Raw genomic sequence first — 19897 nt, forward strand, 5'->3', positions numbered from 1 at the left:
ATATAATCAAAACTTTGAACCACATGATCACAAGCTCCAAGGGGCCTCTCATATGTGATGTCCTCAATATCTGAACTGCTCAGGGTGAACACAAGGTCCAGTCTTGCTGGTTCATCCTCCCCTCTCTCTGTGGTAGTGTCTCTGACATGTTGATGCATGATGTTTTCCAGTACCACATTCATCATCTTGGCTCTCCATGTTTTGGGACCCCTATGTGGCTCCAGGTTTTCCCAATCGATGTCCCTGTGATTAAAATCGCCAATAACCAGTGACTTTGCTCTGCTCGAGTGAGCTCTTCTTGCCACCTCAGCCAATGTGTCCACCATCGCTCTGTTGATCTCTTTGTATTCCTCTCTTGGCTTCCTGCAGTTCTGTAGTGGGTTATACATCATTGCAATGACTACCTTATGTTCCCCAGTCTGAATTGTACCTACAATGTAGTCCCTTTCTCCAATCTCGTCCATGCCTTCCATTTCCTCAAAGCCCCATCGTTTTTTATCAGCAGTGAAACTCCCCCTCCCCCTCTACTCCTGATATCCTGGTGGGAAGATTGTATCTGTTATTGTCTCAGTGAGTTTCATTTCTGTGACTGCTATGATGTCTGGGAATTTCTCATTGACTCTTTCGTGCCACACCTCATATTTATTCGTTATTCCATCCGCGTCCTAGTACCAAACCCTCAGCTTCTTTTCTATCACTGTGGTCCTGGGAGAATTTTGGGGTTGGGGAAGTGGGAGCCTTGGAGGGGGCCTATGGGGAGTTGTGGTGTGGGTGGGGTTTGTGATGAGGTGGGTGGAGGCAGAGTGCCTATAGGGGGCTGCTGTAGGGGTGAGGTTTGTGATGTGGGGGGTGGAGGCAGAGGGAATAGTGTGTGGGTTTTGGTTTAGATTGTTCACTTGCGTTGGGATTGTCATGGTTGGAGTCCTTTTGCGGGTGTTTCTGGGGGTGTGTTTGCCCTTCCACCTTGGTCTGGGTCCTGCTCATGTTCATCATTGCCTCTCGTTTCTCCTTTTGTCTTTGTACCCTCTCTTTCAGTATCACCCTTTCTTCATGTGTTCTGTCTCGATCGAAGTACTCTCTCTTGTACTCTGGTTTGTCCCTCAGTCGTGCTTTCTCCTGCAGCATCCTGGTTCGAGCTGATTCGTCCTTGAAAATTACTTTGACAAGTCGTTTCCTTCCGCTTGTAAATCACCCAATTCTCCAAAAATTTGTTACTTAGGTCATGTGTGTGTATGTGTGTGTGTGTGTGTATGTGTGTGTGTGTATGTGTGTGTGTGTGTGGGGGGGGGGGGCTTTTGGAAGCTTTGTTCAAAACACTGTCTCAGGACAACTTGATAATCAAATTAGCAGATAGTTAAATTGGGCATGAAAAAAAATATTCTGGGTCGTTGTTAGTCAATGAAAAGTGTTCTTTACCACAGCAAAGGCAGAAGCAATAAATAACATTGAGGTGTTTACTAATAGAAAAGTTGACATGTGGTTTTTAGTCGTTGCCATGTTTTATAAACGTTTTTGCCTGATTTTCTTCTCTCATGTAGCTCATTCTTTAACTTCGCAAACAATTCCCAAGAGTAAGTTTGTTTAAGATGAGACTTGCTGGAAAGTTTTCGTGTATTTGAAATGTTGGCTTCTCATGGCTTCAGCACTGCAGAACCACAGTTTAATTCACCTTTCGTTGTACAGGTAGATGCTGATGTGGTAGGAATTGATGCTGATGCATCAATTCCTACCAGATCCGACAGCATCAGTTATGCTGTCGTTCTGCCAAGCAGAAGAAGCATCAGAAAAATTACAGAACTCTACATAGAGGAGGTGTTCGCCTTGATACTAACTCTTGAACATTGTGAAAGTGCACTTAGGTGTGTTTCCTCATATAATTATATTGTACTCAAATCATAACCCACTCACTTTTACTGACAGTATGAAAAATAAAAAAATGTATGCTATGTACAATTGGTTTTATATGTTTAGCAATTTGATGTTGTATAACATTAGAATAAGGAGAGAGCAACATATTGGCAGACACCTTATCCAGGTTCCTTATGAAGAGGAAAAATATTACATGTGAACATTATATAAAAGGAAATAATTTAGATAATTTAGGTCATGACAACATTTCTCTCAAAATACTAACACCAATAATAAAATTTACCTGACCTATACGTTATGTGGCATGCAAAGAGAATGTTACAATTTACTAGGTGTATGTCACACTCCCATATAGGCTGCCTTCCAACCAGCGAACCGGGTGCTAAGGGTTTAACGATCGATAGGGTACCCATCATTAAATCAGTACCTTGGTTCATTGACCAATCACAGGCAAGTCCGCCAAAGCTGAAGCAATGTGGTTCACTTGTGATAAGCATTGGCAGACTTGCCTATCTGCTGGTTGACTACGGTGTACTGTCTCTGGCTTCTGCTTTGCCTTCTGTCACCCTAGTGTGCACATTATTATTCTATCTGTATATATTGTACATAGCATTCATATCTGTATATAGTGGGTGAAGAAAAAAATATACATTATAGTCTACTGCTGAGTTTGTTTGCTCTAATTCTCATTACGACTAGGTCTCAGGCCGTTCATTACCTGTGTTTGTAATATGGGAGCTCTGTCTAAGAGGTGGAGCTAGAGCTGGTCTTGGTATCTTTCAGACTGCATTGCTGTCACCTTTTGTATTACCTGTCAGTCTTGCTATTGTGTGTATCCTGCAATTCATACTGTGCTATTGCTGCTTGTTGCATGCATTGCAAACAGCATTTTATAGTGGGTTATGCCACCAACACGGGTGAGGCGGTTGGTGTCTGAATATACTCTGCTAAATCTTCCCAAACTATCTCTATAGCGTTGCTGGCGAATTGTTCGTTCCATTGGCATAGAATATCAACGAACTCACTGCTGCACAGCTTCGTGACATTGTTCATACCAAATTAAAGGTTGAAGCAACTATGGTGCACCAAACTGACCGAGACAGCTCCCGCTACAGGAGCCATTAATCGCTTATCTCTGCTTAGTGGTCCCAATTTTTAAGAGACACAAGCAGCATAAACTACAGACCAGTGTCACTGATATGTATAGTATGAAAAGTCATGGAGAAGCTTTTCAGGAGAAAAGCTGGGGAGCATCTAGAAAGGCTTATCCGCGATAACCAACACAGTTTCGGAGAAGGGAAATCCTGTGCCATTAACCTACTGGAGTTTTACGACCGACAGAATTAAAACAAGAGAGAAAGAGAGGAGGGTGGGTAGACTGTATTTTCTTGGGCTGTAAGAAGGCTTTTGACACAGTTCTGCACAAGAGATTAGTGCAGAAGCTTAAGGAACAGGTAAGAATAACAGGAAAGGCACTGTAATGGATCAGAGAATACTTGACTGGAAGGAAACACCTAGTGTGGTACGTGACGAGCAGTGCCGGATTTAGAGGGAGAGGCCCTAGGGTATAGGCTATCCCGGTCGTGAGGCCCCTCAAAATCTTTCACCTTCACGACTAGAGGAAGATGGAAGAGTATTTTAAACAAAATTCAGCGACGCCAAGAATGATGAACGTAATGACTGAAAAAAGGCATAAATTTTATAATCAACACTGTGAAAACTTTCGGTAATAATCGAACTTTGTAAACATATTGTGGAATAAGCAGGAATTTTTAGGAAAATTAAATTGAATGTTTACTGTTATATTCTTTAAAATACACATATTCTTTTAAAATACATATTGAGAAATAAATAAACTACAGTCATCAAATATGTTAAAACTAAAAAACTTTTCCTTGCCTTCCTCATAACAAAACCATCCATAAGTTCCATAATTTGTTTAAGTTTGTCACTTTCAGTGCAAAGAATGTTCAGTGGGACAACCTCTCTTGAGACACTGTGGCTCTTAATTCTTCTTTAATTCTTTTGAGGCCTGAAAAAGACCTCTCTCCCGAGAAGTTAGTGACCATTAAGCTAATAAAGAGCCGCAAGATTGTTTATACATTAGGGAAGGCCATCTGAATTTTTTCCTTGTATATAATTTGATAAAGGTCTGTATGAGACTGTGACTGCTCTTCTATAGGCCTATGACTTTGTCTCACATACAAGTGAAAGTGCAAAAGTTCATCAGTAAGTTTCAGGACAACATCTTCTGGGTATACTGTCATCAACAGTTCAACACCTTGCACAACATCACTGTACACAGTAGCTTTTCTTCTTAAATTGGCTTCAAGTTCATCTAGTATAGGAATAAAGAATTTTATCCTAAACTTATTTCTTGAAGAGAGTTCATCTAAGCATCAGGACCCGGTGCACACTCTTCCGTTTCCTTACTCTTTGTCTCCCAGTGACACTTCTGTAGTTAACTTTTGACATAGTGGCATTTGCTTGTTGCTCAAGCTCATGAAAATCTTCTCTAATTTTACTTAAAAAATCCTGAAATGAAGTGTTCAAAGTTGCACATCTTCTCAGTAACAGTTCTGATTTCTGAATGGCTTTGCTGACTTTGTGAAAATGACTTACCACACGGGTCCAAAAATGCATCATAAACACAAATTCCAGTTCTTCCAATTTCTGCAAAAGATTGTTAGTTTTAAGCCTGGTAACACCCTTCTAATTAATATGAGTGTACAAATGACTGAAGGCCTCAGTCAACTTATGATTCTTACTGTTTTCCTGGAAGGACAAAATCAGTGCTACTGTCGAGTTATTGGCTTAAAACAGTATTATTCCGAAATAAAGTGCAAGAAACATTACTGAAGGGTTGTTTAGAGACTACAGTGCATTATGACAGCATGTGTAAGAAAGGCCTATGACAGTGTCAAAATATATTATACACCTTGGTTTGAAGGCCTCCTAGAATTTGAAACCCTACGCTTCAGCCTGCCAAGCCTGTAGCTAAATCTGGCACTGGTGACAAGGTGTCAGAGTGGGCGCATGTAACGAGACAGGTTCCACAAGGGTCAATCCTAGGGCCGGTGCTGTTTCTGGAATATGTGAAGGACATGACAGAAGGCATAGATTCAGAGGTGTCCCTGATTGTAGACGATGTGAAGCTAATGCGGAGATTTCAAGCGGATGAGGATCAGGCAGGACTACAAAGGGATCTGGACAGGCTGTAAGCCTGGTCCAAGAATTGGCTCCTGGAGTTTAACCTCACCAAGTGCAAAGTAATGAAGATTGGGGAGGATCAAAGTAGAGCGCAGAGGGAATAGAGGTTAGGGGGTTAAAGGCTGCAAACCTCACTCGAGGAAAACCATCATGGGGTGAATATTATACAGGGCACATCTCTTGAGGTACACATCAACCAAATAACTGCTGCAGCATATGGGCGCCTGGCAAACCTAAGAATAGCATTTCGACACCTGAACAAGGAGTCATTCAAGACACTGTACAACGTGTACATCAGGCCCAACATGCACCAACATGTTAAGGACACTACCAGAGTGAGAAGGAAGGATGAACCAGCAAGATTGGACCTTGTGTTCACCCTGGGCAGTTCAGACATTGAGGACATCACGTATGAGAGTCCCCTAGGAGCTAGCGACCACGTGGTTCTGTGCTTTGAATATATAGTAGAGCTGCAAGTGGAGAGAGTAACAGGAGTTGAATGGGAAAAGCCTAACTATAAAAGAGGGGACTACATAGGGTTGAGGAACTTCCTGCAGGAGGTCCCGTGGGACAGAGAACTGGCAGGAAAGCCAGTAAACGAAATGATGGAATATGTAACAACAAAATGCAAGGAGGCAGTGGAAAGGTTTATTCCCAAGGGCAACAGAAACAACGGGAAGACCAGAACGAGCCCCTGGTTTACCCGACGGTGTAAGGAGGCAAAAACAAAGTGCAATAGAGAATGGAAAAAGTACAGATGGTAGAGAACACACGAAAATAGGGAGATCAGTCGCAGAGCCAGGAACGAGTACGCACAGGTAAGGAGGGAGGCCCAGCGACAGTATGAAAATGATATACCATCGAAAATCAAGACTGACCCGAAACTGTTGTATAGCCACATCAGGAGGAAGACAACAGTCAAAGACCAGGTGATCAGATTAAGGACAGAAGGTGGAGAACTCACAAGAAATGATCAGGAGGTATGTGAGGAGCTAAACAGGAGATTTAAGGAAGTTTTTACAGTAGAGACAGGAAGGGCTGTGGGAAGACAGCACAGAAGGGAACATCAATAGGGAATATACCTATAAGTGTTGGATGACATACGAACAACCGAGGAGGAGGCGAAGAAGCTGCTAAGTGACCTTGATACCTCAAAAGCGATGGGACCGGACATCTCCCCATGGGTCCTTAGAGAAGGAGCAGAGATGCTGTGCGTGCCTCTAACCACAATCTTCAACACATCCCTTGAAACTGGGCAACTACCTGAGAAATGGAAGACAGCAAATGTAGTCCCCATATTTAAGAACGGAAACAGAAAGGAGGTGCTAAAATACAGACCGGTGTCTCTGACATGTATTGTGTGCAAAGTCATGGAGAAGATTATCAGGAGGAGAGTGGTCGAACATCTGGAACGGAACAAGATTATAAATGAAAACCAGCATGGGCCCATGGAAGGGAAATCTTGTATTACAAACCTCCTGGAGTTTTATTACAAGGTAACAGAAGTAAGACACGAGAGAGAGGGGTGGGTTGATTGCGTTTTCCTAGACTGCAGGAAGGTCTTTGACACAGTTCCTCACAAGAGATTAGTGCAGAAGCTGGAGAATCAGGCGCATATAACAGGGAGGGCACTGCAATGGATCAGGGAATAACTGACAGGGAGGCAGCAACGAGTCATGGTACGTGAAGAGGTATCAGTGGGCGCCTGTGACGAGCGGGGTCCCACAGGGGTTAGTTCTAGGACCAGTGCTATTTTTGATATATGCGAACGACATGATGGAAGGAATAGACTCTGAAGTGTCCCTATTCGCAGATGATGTGAAGTTGATGCGAAGAATTAAATCGGATGAGGATGAGGCAGGACTGCAAAGAGACCTGGACAGGCTGGACATGTGGTCCAGAAACTGGCTTCTCGAATTCAATCCTGCAAAATGCAAAGTCATGAAGATTGGGGAGGTGCAAAGAAGACCGCAGACAGAGTATAGGCTAGGTGGACAAAGACTACAGACCTCACTCAGGGAGAAAGACCTCGGGGTGACCATAACACCGAGCACGTCACCGGAGGCACACATCAACCAAATAACTGCTGCAGCATATGGGCGCCTGGCAAAAATGAGAATAGCGTTCCGATACCTTAATAAGGAATCGTTCAAGACACTGTACACTGTGTATGTTAGGCCCATACTGGAGTATGCAGCACCAGTCTGGAACCCACACCTGGTTAAGCACCTCAAGAAGTTAGAGAAAGTACAAAGGTTTGCAACAAGGCTAGTCCCAGAGCTCAGTGGAATGTCGTACGAGGAAAGGTTGAGGGAAATCGGACTGACGACACTAGAGGACAGAAGGGTCAGGGAAGACATGATAAGGACATACAAGATACTGAGGGGAATAGACAAGGTGGACAGAGATAGGATGTTCCAGAGAGGGGACACAGGAACAAGGGGTCACAACTGGAAGCTGAAAACTTATACGAGTCACAGGGACGTTAGGAAGTATTTCTTCAGTCATAGAGTCGTCAGGAAGTGGAATAGCCTAGCAAGTGAAGTAGTGGAGGCAGGAACCATACATAGTTTTAAGAAGAGGTATAATAAAGCTCAGGAAGCAGAGAGAGAGAGGACCTAGTAGCAATCAGTGAAGAGGAGGGGCCAGGAGCTGAGTCTCGACCCCTGCAACCACAATTAGGTGAGTACACACACACACACACACACACACACACACACACACACACACACACACACACACACACAGACTGCTCTCAGTCACAAACAAGGGGACTGTAGGGAACGAAGGAGTGAAACTGCATGCAGAAGCCCTATCAGACCATTGAGGAATCCGAGAAAAAGAGAGAATCACATCAGGAACAATCGTGGGGACTGTAGAAAATGAAAGAGCTAAGCTATATGTGGAAGCCCTAACAGACCACAGCAGAGCCCAGGGAAAGCTGAGAAAGGAACATGACAGGCCACTGGGCCCAAGAACAATATATAGTGAAGAAACTGAAGAAAGGAAAGCTGCAATGGAGGAAACTAAATGGAATCAGTGGATACATAGGGATATGGGCTCCAGGAAGTCGAAGGTGAAACTTACGAAGCAAGAAGACAATGGGATAAAAATGCGATCGAAAGCATCATAAAAGCAATAGAAGAAGATGACATGACCAAGCTTACAAATTTTTGGAGAATAGAGGGGTTTGCAAGAAGAACCCGGCCACTGAAAGTGACTTTCAAGGCAGAATCGACTCGGAACAGGATCCTGCAGGAGAAAGCAAGACTAAGAAACATGCTGGCATACCGGAAGGTGTATCTCGACCACGACAGAACACAAGAAGAAAGGCAGAAACTGAGAAAGATGGTACAAAGACAAAAGGAGGAAAGAGATGTGAAGATAGAGATGGACAGGAGAACCCAGACTCAGGAGGAAGATCAAATACAGCCTCCCTCACAACCACCTACAGAAGTCCCCCAACCAGGACAACCCCAATGCAACCAAACATTCTAACCCAAAGCACACACGCCATATCCAATGCCCCCACCCACCTCATTACAAATTCCACCCCCACAGCAACTACCCATAGTTCCTTATCAGGTCTCCCACTTCCCCAACCCCAACGTACCCCCCAGACCACAGTTTTAGAAAAGATGTTGAAGGTGTGATATACAAATGCAGATGGAATAACAAATAAGTGTGAGGAGTGGCATGAAAGAATCAAGGAGACATCCCCAGACATTATAGTACTCGCAGAAATAAAACTCACCATGATGATAACAGATGCAATCTTTCCACCCGGATATCAAATCCTCAGGAAAGATAGAGGGAGGAGAGGGGGAGGAGGAGTTGCACTGCTAACTAAACCAGTGGGGATTTGAGAAAATGGAAGGAATGGATGGCATGGGCGAAAGAGACTACTTAGCAGGAACAATCCAGCCTGACGGCCATAAGGTGGTAATTACAGTAATTTACAACCCGCCACAGAAGTGCAGGAGACCAAGAGAAGAATACGATGAGTGCAACAGAGCAATGGTCGACACACTAGCCGAGGTGGCCAGAAGAGCTCACATGGAGGAAGCAAAGTTACTAATTATGGGTGATTTCAATCACAAGGAGATTGGCTAGGTAAATCTGGAGCCCCATGAGGGTCCCAAAACATGGAGAGCCAAGGTGATGGATGTGGTACTGGAAAACCTCATGCTTCAACATGTTAGAGACACTACCAGAGAGAGAGGTAAGGGTGATCTAGCAAGACTGGACCTTGTATTCACCTTGAGTAGTTCGGACATCGAGGATACCATGTATGAAAGGCCCTTAGGAGCTAGTGATCATGTGGTTCTGTGCTTTGACTACATAGCCGAGCTACAAGTAGAGATAGTAGCAGGAATAGGATGGGGAAAACCAAACTAAAAAAGGGGAGACTACACAGGCATGAGGAACTTCCTGCAAGACGTTCAGTGGGAGATAGAACTGGCAGGAAAACCAGTAAAAGAAATGATGGACTATGTGACAACAAAAAGCAAGGAGGCAGAGGAGAGGTTTGCTTCCAAAGGAAACAGAAATAATGGGAAGATCAGAACGAGTCCTTGGTTCACCCAAAGGTGTAGGGAGACAAAAACTAGGTGTACTAGAGAATAGAAAAGGTACAGAAGACAAAGGACTCAGGAAAATAAAGAGAATAACCGAAGAGCCAGAAACGAATATGCACAGATAAGAAGGGAGGCTCAGCGACAATACGAAAATGACATAGCATCGAAAGTCAAGTCTGACCCGAAGCTGTTGTATAGCCACATCAGGAGGAAAACAACAGTCAAGGACCAGGTGATCAGACTGAGGAAGGATGATGGGGAGTTCTCAAGAAACGACCGAGAGGTATGTGAGGAGCTCAACACGAGATTTAAAGAAGTATTTACAATGGAAACCGGTAGGACTCCAGGAAATCAGAACAGGGAGGTTCACCAAAAAGTGCTGGATGAGGTACACATAACCGAGGAGAGGGTGAAGAAGCTGCTATGTGAACTTGATACCTCAAAGGCGGTGGGATCAGACAACATCTCTCAGTGGGCCCCTAGAGAGAGAGCAGAGATGCTGTGTATGCCACTAACAAAGATCTTCAACACATCCATTGAAATTGGGCAACTCCCTGAGATATGGAAGATGGATATGTAGTCCCAATTTTTAAAAAAGGAGACAGAGATGCGGCATTAAACTTCAGACCTGTGTCACTAACGTGTATAGTATGCAAAGTCATGGAGAAGATCATCAGGAGGAGAGTGGTGGACCAACTGGAAAGAAACAAGTGTATAATCGACAACCAGCACGGTTTCAAGGAAGGAAAATCCTGTGTCACAAATCTACTGGAGTTTTATTACAAGGTGACAGAAGTAAGACAAGAGAGAGGGGTGGATAGACTCCACTTTCTTGGAATACAAGAAGGCCTTCCACACAGTTCCTCACAAGAGGTTACTGCAAAAGCTAAAGGATCAGGCACACATAACAGGAAAGGCGCTGCAATGGATCAGAGAATGCCTGACAGGGAGGCAACAAAAAGTCATGGTACTTGTCGAGGTGTCAGAGTGGGCGCCTGTGGCAAGCGGGGTTCCACAGGGGTCAGTCCTAGGAGCTGTACTGTTTTTGGTATACGTGAATGACATAACGGAAGGGATAGACCCAGAAGTGCCCTTGTTTGCAGATGATGTGAAGTTAATGAGGAGAATCAAACCGGTCGAGGATCAGGTAGGACTAGAAAGAGACCTGGACAGGCTACAAGTCTGGTCCAGCAACTGGCTCCTTGAATTTAACCCTGCCAAGTGCAAAATCATGAAGATAGGGGAAGGGCAAAGAAGACCGCAGACACAGTACAGTCTAGGTGGCTAAAGACTGCAAATCTCATTCAAAGAAAAAGATCTTGGGGTGAGTATAATACCGACCACATCTGAGGCGCACATCAATCAGATACCTGATGCAGCGTACGGGAGTCTGGCAAACCTAAGGATAGCGTTCCGATACCTCAGTAAGGAATCGTTAAAGACTCTGTACACCATTTACGTCAGGCCCATACTGGAGTATGCAGCACCAATTTGGAATCCACACCTGGTCAAGCACGTCAAGAAATTAGAGAAAGTGCAAAGGTTTTCAACAAGACTAGTTCCAGAGCAAAGGGGATTGTCCTACGAAGAAAGGTTAAGGGAAATTGGCCTGACAATAATGGAGGACAGGAGGGTCAGGGGAGACATGATAACGGCATAAAATACTGCGCGGAATAAACAAGGTGGACAAAGACAGGATGTTCCAGAGATGGGACACAGAAACAAGAGGTCACAATTGGAAGTTGAAGACTCAGATGAGTCAAAGGGGTGTTACGAAGTATTTCTTCAGTCATAGAGTTGTCAGGCAGTGGAATAACCTAGAAAGTGACGTAGTGGAGGCGGGAACCATACATAGTTTTAAGACGAGGTTTGATAAAGCTCATGGAGCAGGGAAAGAGAGGACCCAGTAGAAATCAGTGAACAGGCCAAGTGTTTATTGACAAATGCCTTTGACTGCTACTACTACTACACACACACACACACACACACACTCACACATACACACACCACACACACACACACACACACACACACACACACACACACACACACATACATACACACACACACACACACACACACACACACACACACACACACACACACACACACACACACACACACACACACACACACACACACACATACAAGGGTACTTAAGGAAACGTGCACAATGAAGACAGAACATAATTGCAATAAAAGTGAGCGTTATCAAATCAGGAAAAATGCACGATATGCCGACATAAAAAAAAATACCCAAAAAAGAACATACGTCGTTCAATGACAATTGAGACCTGAGGTCAAGGGCTGGCCAAGATTGACCTTGACGAGACTGGCCAAGGTTGACCTTGATGAGGCTGGCCAAAGGGAGTTAAACTTACATTGATCTTGACGTTTTCTCCTTGCTCGTTGGGTCTTAACACCTTGTAGACGGTGACGGGCACAGAGCGGTCAAGCTCCGAGTGCATTGGTTTGAGCCAGACGTGCAGGATGGCTCGCATCACTCTGTTGCCTAGCTGCTCGTGGTTCAGTTTAAAGTACAACACGTCCATCTCCTCTGGGATGCGTAATTCAGGCGGCGCTGCAAAGTGAGATGCAAGGTAATAGTTGTAGTTGGGTCGTCTTCTCTAAATTGTCACTCGCATTATTATTACTATTATTATTATTATTATTATTATTATTATTATTATTATTATTATTATTATTATTATTATTAAACAACGTTGCACAGTATATACATTTATGTTTCACACACAAACATACACACACAAAAAAAACACAAACAAACAAACAAGCAAACAAACAAATACACACACACACACGAGAGAGAGAGAGAGAGAGAGAGAGAGAGAGAGAGAGAGAGAGAGAGAGAGAGAGAGAGAGAGGGGTAGACTGCATCTACTTGGACTGTAAGGCTTTCGACACAGTACCACACACAAGAGACTGGAGCAGGTAGGAATAGCAGGAAAAGTACTGCACTGGATCAGGGAATACCAAACAGGAAGGAAACGAGTGATGCTACATACCGAGGTGTCAGAGTGGGCGCATGTGACTAGAGGGGCTCCACAATTGTCAGTCCTAGGTCCTACCTGCTACCTGGAGCCTACCTGGAGGGTATTCCGGGGATCAACGCCCCCGCGGCCCGGTCCACAACCAGGCCTCCCGGTGGATCAGGGCCTAGTCAGCCAGGCTGTTACTGCTGGCCGTACGTAGTCTAACGTATGTTCCGGCACTGACTTTATCTCTCCAGCTCCCTCTTGAATGCAGCCGGGGGGCTATTGTTAGTTCTCCTTATGGCTGGTGGGAGGCTGTTGAATAGTCTTGGGCTCCGGACACTTATGGTGTTTTCTCTTAGTGTACCAGTGGCGCCCCTACTTTTCATTGGGGGTATTTTGCATCGCCTGCCAAGTCTTTTGATTTCTGTGTGCAGATTCGGGACTATCCCTTCTAAGATTTTCCAAGTGTACATTATGATAATAAACTATGCACGTTGCAGTAACTAGTGACATGGTCCTTTGACAAATAGAAAAATTAAAACCTAACAAATCCCCAGGTCCTGATGAATTGTTTGCAAGGGTTTTAAAGGAATGTAAAGAGGAACTTTGCAAACCTTTGGCTAATCTTTTTAACATATCACTGCAAACTGGCATAGTGCCTGATAAGTGGAAAATGGCAAATATAATACCTATTTACAAGGCAAGTGACAGGTCCTTGGCTTCGAACTATAGACCAATAAGCCTTACCTCCATAGTGGGAAAATTTATAGAATCAATAATCGCCGAGGCAGTTTGTAGCCATCTTGATATGCATAAACTGATAAATGAATCTCAACACGATTTTACAAAGGGGCGTTCCTGTCTTAAGAATTTACTAACTTTTATCGCTAAGGTGTTTGAGGAGGTAGATCATGGTAATGATTATGATATTGTGTATATGGACTTCAGTATGGCTTTCGATAGAGTTCCACATCACAGACTTTTGATGAACCTTAAGGCACACGGAATAGGAGGAAAAATTTTTTCCTGGGTAGAGGCATGGTTGACGAATAGGCAGCAAAGAGTCGGCACAACTGGGGATAAATCAGCATGGGGGCACGTCACAAGGGGTGTTCCACAGGGGTCAGTGTTGGACCCCTTGTTGTTCACGATTTACATAAACGATATAGATGAGGGAATAAATAGCGACATAAGCAAATTTGCTGATGACACCAAAACAGGCCGTCCAATTCATTCTATTGAGGACATTAGTGCACTCCAGGATGATCTGAGTAGACTGATGCAGTGGTCGGAGAAGTGGCAGATGCAGTTTAATATAGACAAATGCAAAGTGCTAAATGTTGGACAGGACAATAACCATGCCATTTATAAGCTGAATAGTGTAGATCTTAATACTACTGATTGCGAAAAGGATTTAGGAGTTCTGGTTAGCAGTAATCTGAAACCAAGACAACAGTACATAAGTGTTCGCAATAAAGCTAACAGAATCCTTGGCTTCATATCAAGAAGTATAAATAATAGAAGTCCTCAGGTTGTTCTTCAATTCTATAAATCCTTGGTTAGGCCTCATTTAGATTATGCTGCACAGTTCTGGTCACCATATTACAGAATGGATATAAATGCACTGGAAAACGTACAGAGGAGGATGACAAAGTTGATCCCATGTATCAGAAATCTTCCCTATGAGGGCCCTGAATCTGCACTCTCTAGAAAGGCGTAGAATTAGGGGGGGATATGATTGAGGTGTATAAATGGAAAACAGGAATAAATAAAGGGGATGTAAACAGCGTGCTGAAAATATCCAGCCAAGAAAGGACTCGCAGCAATGGTTTCAAGTTGGAAGAAATCAGATTCAGGAAGGACATAGGAAAGCACTGGTTTGGTAATAGAGTTGTGGATGAGTGGAACAAACTCCCGAGTACTGTCATAGAAGCTAAGACCTTGTGTAGTTTTAAAGATAGGTTGGATAAATACATGAGTGGATGTGGGTGGATGTGAGTTGGACCTGACTAGCTTGGGCTAACAGGTCTAGTGCCATGCTCCTTCCTTAAGTGGAAGTGACCTGACTAGGTGGTCATTGTTCAAGGCTGGGGGTGGCATTGACCTGCTTCGCATGGGTCAGTAGGCCTGTTGCAGTGTTCTTTCTTTCTTATGTTCCAGGAAGAACAAGTGAAGTGCTTCCCAGTGATTGGGGTGTTTGATAGAACTTATACGTGCGGTAAAGGTTCTCTGTACACTCTCCAGATCTGCAATTTCACCTGCTTTGAAAGTGAGATCCTCAGACATTACCACTCCCAGGTTCCTCACATTATTTTTCCACTCGGTTCTAGTTATTATCTCCTCCACTGTTTCCCGTTGCCCATTGGAAAACTTGGTTTATATCTTCTTGGAGGTTAACCGTGTCCTCAATAGATCCTAGTATCGTCTGCAAATGATGACACGGTGCTGTGGATTACATCTCTGTCTATGTCTGATATGAGGATGAGGAACAGGATGGGGGCGAGTACTGTGCCTTGTGGAACAGAGCTGTTCACTATGGCAGCTTCCAATTTAACTCAGTTGACCACTACTCATTGTGCTCGATTGGTTAGAAAGTAGAAGATCCATCTCTCCACTTTGTCAGTTATTCCTTTAACACGTATTTTGTGCGCTTTTACGCCATGATCGCACTTGTCGAAGGCTTTTGCAAAGTCTGTGTATATTACATCTGCATTCTGTTTTTCTTCCATTGCATCCAAGACTAAATCATAATAATCCAGTAGTTGCGAGAGGCAGGAGCGACCTGCTCTGAACCCATGTTGCCCTGGATTGTGCAGTTTTGGGGAATCCAAGTGGTTTGCAATAGTGCTTCTTAGCACTCTTTCAAAGATTTTTATGATGTGGGACGTTAGAGCTATTGGTCTATAGTTTTTAGCTAACGTTTTGCTGCCACCTTTATAGAGTGGGGCTATATCCGTTGTTCATGTGACTGTGGAATTTCACCTATGTCTAAGCTCCTTCTCCATAGCATACTTAGGGCATGCGAGAGGGGTTTCTTGCACTTCTTAATGAACACAGAGTTCCACGAGACTGGGCCTGGGGCTGAGTGCATGGGCATATTGTCAATGGCTTTCTCATATAGGAGTTAGCTTAATGTCGGAAATCTGGCATACACTGATGAAGTTTTGAGGCTCATTCATGAAAAAATCATTTTGATTGTCGATCTTCAGATTGATTAGTGGCTCGCTAAACACAGAGTGATATTGGGATTTCAGTATCTTACTCATTTCTTTGTTGTCATCTGTGTAAGTTCCATCTTCCCTGATCAGCACCGTGTCTTCCTTTGCAGATGACACCCGAATCTGCATGACAGTGTCTTCCATTGCAGACACTGCAAGGCTCCAGGAGGACATCAACCAAATCTTTCAGTGGGCTGCAGAAAACAATATGAAGTTCAACGATGAGAAATTTCAATTACTCAGATATGGTAAACACGAAGAAATTAAATCTTCATCAGAGTACAAAACAAATTCTGGCCACAAAATAGAGCGAAACACCAACGTCAAAGACCTGGGAGTGATCATGTCGGAGGATCTCACCTTCAAGGACCATAACATTGTATCAATCGCATCTGCTAGAAAAATGACAGGATGGATAATGAGAACCTTCAAAACTAGGGAGGCCAAGCCCATGATGACACTCTTCAGGTCACTTGTTCTATCTAGGCTGGAATATTGCTGCACACTAACAGCACCTTTCAAGGCAGGTGAAATTGCTGACCTAGAAAATGTACAGAGAACCTTCACGGCGCGCGTAACGGAGATAAAACACCTCAATTACTGGGAACGCTTGAGGTTCCTAAACCTGTATTCCCTGGAACGCAGGCGGGAGAGATACATGATTATATACACCTGGAAAATCCTAGAGGGACTAGTACCGAACTTGCACACGAAAATCAATCGCTACGAAAGCAAAAGACTTGGCAGACGATGCACCATCCCCCCAATGAAAAGCAGGGGTGTCACTAGCACGTTAAGAGACCATACAATAAGTGTCAGGGGCCCGAGACTGTTCAACTGCCTCCCAGCATACATAAGGGGGATTACCAACAGACCCCTGGCAGTCTTCAAGCTGGCACTGGACAAGCACCTAAAGTCAGTTCCTGACCAGCCGGGCTGTGGCTCGTACGTTGGTTTGCGTGCAGCCAGCAGCAACAGCCTGGTTGATCAGGCTCCGATCCACCAGGAGGCCTGGTCACAGACCGGGCCGCGGGGGCGTTGACCCCCGGAACTCTCTCCAGGTAAACTCCAGGTATAATCTAGCGTTCTTGAGGAGCTCAGTGATTCTTCATTGTTTTCTGTAGAGGGAGCATCTTTCTCTCTCCAATTTACTTTTTCTCTTCTTCTTTCTTAGGGGAATATGTCTTGAACATACTTCAGCTGCTAGGAAGTTGATCTTTGCAAGGCACTGGTTTGGATCCATGTTATTTAAGATATCTTCCCAACATGTTTCATTTAAGATATAGTTTACCTGGTTCCAGTTTTGCTGCTCAGGACCCCTGTACATGCATGTCTGAACTTCGATTAGATTGTGATCAGAATTAGTTGTTTTTGATATTGTTATGTCTCTTAGCAGGTCCTCATTATCTGTGAAGATAAGGTCAAGTGTGTTTTCCAGTCTTGTTGGCTCCACTATTTGCTGACTTAGGGTGTGTTTATTGCTGATATTTAGTAGCTCATTTGCTGTTTCTGGTATATGTGAATGACATGACAGATGTGCTCCTGCTTGCAGACAATTTGAAATTAATGAGAAAACAAGTAGACGAGGATCATGTAAAACTACAAGGGGATCTGGACAAGCTGCAAGCCTGGTCTGACAATTGGCTCCTGGAGTTTAACCCCAACAAGTGCAAAGTCATGAAGACTGTGAAAGGACGATGAACACGATATACGGAGTGCAGGCTACGGGGTCAGAGTAACGAGTCATTCACGACACTGTACGCCGTGTATGTCAGGCCCATATAGGAGCATGCAGCCCCAGTGTGGAACCTACATCTGATCAAACACGTCAAGAAATTGGAGAAAGTGCAAAAGTTTGCAACAAGACTAGTCCCTGAGCTAAGATACATGTCTTATAAGAAGAGGGGGAACTCAACCCGACTACGCTGGAAGAGACAAGGGATAGAGGGAACAGGATAACGACGTATAAAATACTGAGAGGAATTGGGTGGCATTGAAAATTGGGTTGGTCAAATATTTTGTTAGTGGGATGGATTGTGAAGGACCTGCCTAGTATGGGCCAACAGGCCTGCTGCAGTGTTCCTCCTTTCTTATGTTCTTATGTTCTTATGAATTGAGAAGGTGGACAGGGCTAGAATGTTTCAGAGACGGGACACAACTGGAAATAAAAATTCAGAGAATTTTTGAGCAGAGAATACCTGACAGGGAGGCAACAACGAGTCATAGTACGTGATGAGGTGTCTCAGAGTGGGCGCCTGTGGCGAGTGGGGTTCCACAGAGGTCGGTCCTAGGATCAGTGCTGTTTTTGGTATATGTGAATGACATGACGGAAGGGATAGACTCAGAAGTGCCCTTGCTTGCAGATGATGTGAAGGTGATGAAGAGAATTATATCGGATGAGGATCAGGCAGGACTACAAAGGTATCTGGACAGGCTGTAAGCTTGGTCAAGCAACTGGCTCCTTGAATTTAACCCCGCCAGATGCGAAGTCATGAAGATCGGGGAAGGGGAAAGACGACCGCAGACAAAGTATAAGCTTGGAGGTTAGTTCCCGAGCTCAGGGGAATGTCCTACGAAGAAAGGTTGAAGGAAATTGGCCTGACGACACTGGAGGACAGGAGGGTCAGGGGAGACATGATAACGACATACAAAATACTGCGTGGAATAGATAAGGTGGACAGAGACACGATGCTCCAGAGAGAGGACACAGAAACAAAGGGTCACAATTGGAAGCTGAAGACTCAGACGAGTCAAAGGGACGTTAGGAAGTATTTCTTCAGTCATTGAGTTGTCAGGAAGTGGAATAGTCTAGCAAGTGATTTAGTGGAAGTGGGAACCATACATAGTTTTAAGACGAGGTTTGATAAAGCTCATGGAGCAGAGAGAGAGAGGACCCAGTAGCAACCAGTGAAGAGGCGGGGCCAGGAGCTAAGATTCGACCCCTGCAACCACAAATAGGTGAGTACAAATAGGTGAGTACACACACACACACACACACACACACACACACACTACAAAACCTAGAGCATTAAAAAATAAAAAAAAAATGGGGTATCAGAGGCGAAGTCGAAAACTCCGAGGATCAGAGGAAGATGGGCCTGGAAAGGAAGAATGGATGGAAAAGCAATGAAAAAGGATGGAACAAGAGTGGAAAAGCAAACTACGTGAGCTTTCTGCAAAAATGGAGAAGAGGATAGAGGCAGAGAAGAAGAAATGACAGGCTCGAGCTGAGCTGCGGATGCCAAGATATTGGCTTCTAGAAGACGAAGTATGTATACCGAAGTGGGTTGCAGGGCTAGTGCCCAGAGGGGACACGACATCTGAAGCAGGTACATCCACATTAAATGAGGAGTCCAAAGGAAAGGAAGCAGACTAGAAAGCAAGGCGACCAGGAAGGCCGAGGATCAAAAGGGGTAAGCTGTTAGGCCCAGGGACAACAGTAAGTAAAGGGGGTGCAGGTAGAGAAAGTGACAGATCCCATGCAGAGGCACGACCAAGAGTTATAGGAATTAATAAGGGAGACAATGACTATGTACAAATGGGAGACAATGGCTGTGTACAAACGGGACCAGAGACACGGAGGGAAGAGCAATGGGAAGAAGAGAGGGAGAGGTCAGTCTATATTCATGGGCTTCAGGAGAGCAAAGGGAGAACATACAATAAAAGATGGCAGAAAGAAAAACAAGAAATTGAAAACATTATCAAACATATAGGCGAGGAGTATATGACTGAGACAGTAAATTTTCAGAGGATTGGGGGTACTCAAAATGAAGAAATCAGCCAGTCAAATTGATTCTGAAGACAGAAACAGTGAGGAACAGGATCCTTCAAAAGAGAACACAGCTGAAGGAATCATCAACATACAGGAACGAGAAGAAACGACAGCAGCTGAGGGAGAGGACACAGAAACAAAAGGGGGTAGAAAGAGAGACAAAGACAGAGTCAATAGGGGATGACCAGAGCTGTGTGGAGCAACTAGTGCAGACACCCACAGAACGACCCTCAGAACCCCTCAGCCAAACATACT

At 44.3% G+C, this 19897-nt stretch overlaps 1 protein-coding gene across 4 annotated transcripts in view; it reads right to left on the bottom strand.

Moving 5' to 3' along the window:
- Window positions 1-19897, bottom strand: part of myo (growth/differentiation factor myoglianin) — a 380702-nt gene that overhangs the window by 130834 nt on the left and 229971 nt on the right. For all 4 annotated transcript variants that reach the window (XM_070087896.1, XM_070087887.1, XM_070087878.1 and 1 more), the window contains exon 2: window positions 12038-12237. In XM_070087896.1, coding sequence (XP_069943997.1) covers window positions 12038-12237 — 200 coding nt within the window. The remainder of the gene's footprint in view (window positions 1-12037; window positions 12238-19897) is intronic.

Source organism: Cherax quadricarinatus, chromosome 2 (assembly GCF_038502225.1).
Source record: "Cherax quadricarinatus isolate ZL_2023a chromosome 2, ASM3850222v1, whole genome shotgun sequence".
NCBI lineage: Eukaryota > Metazoa > Arthropoda > Malacostraca > Decapoda > Parastacidae > Cherax > Cherax quadricarinatus.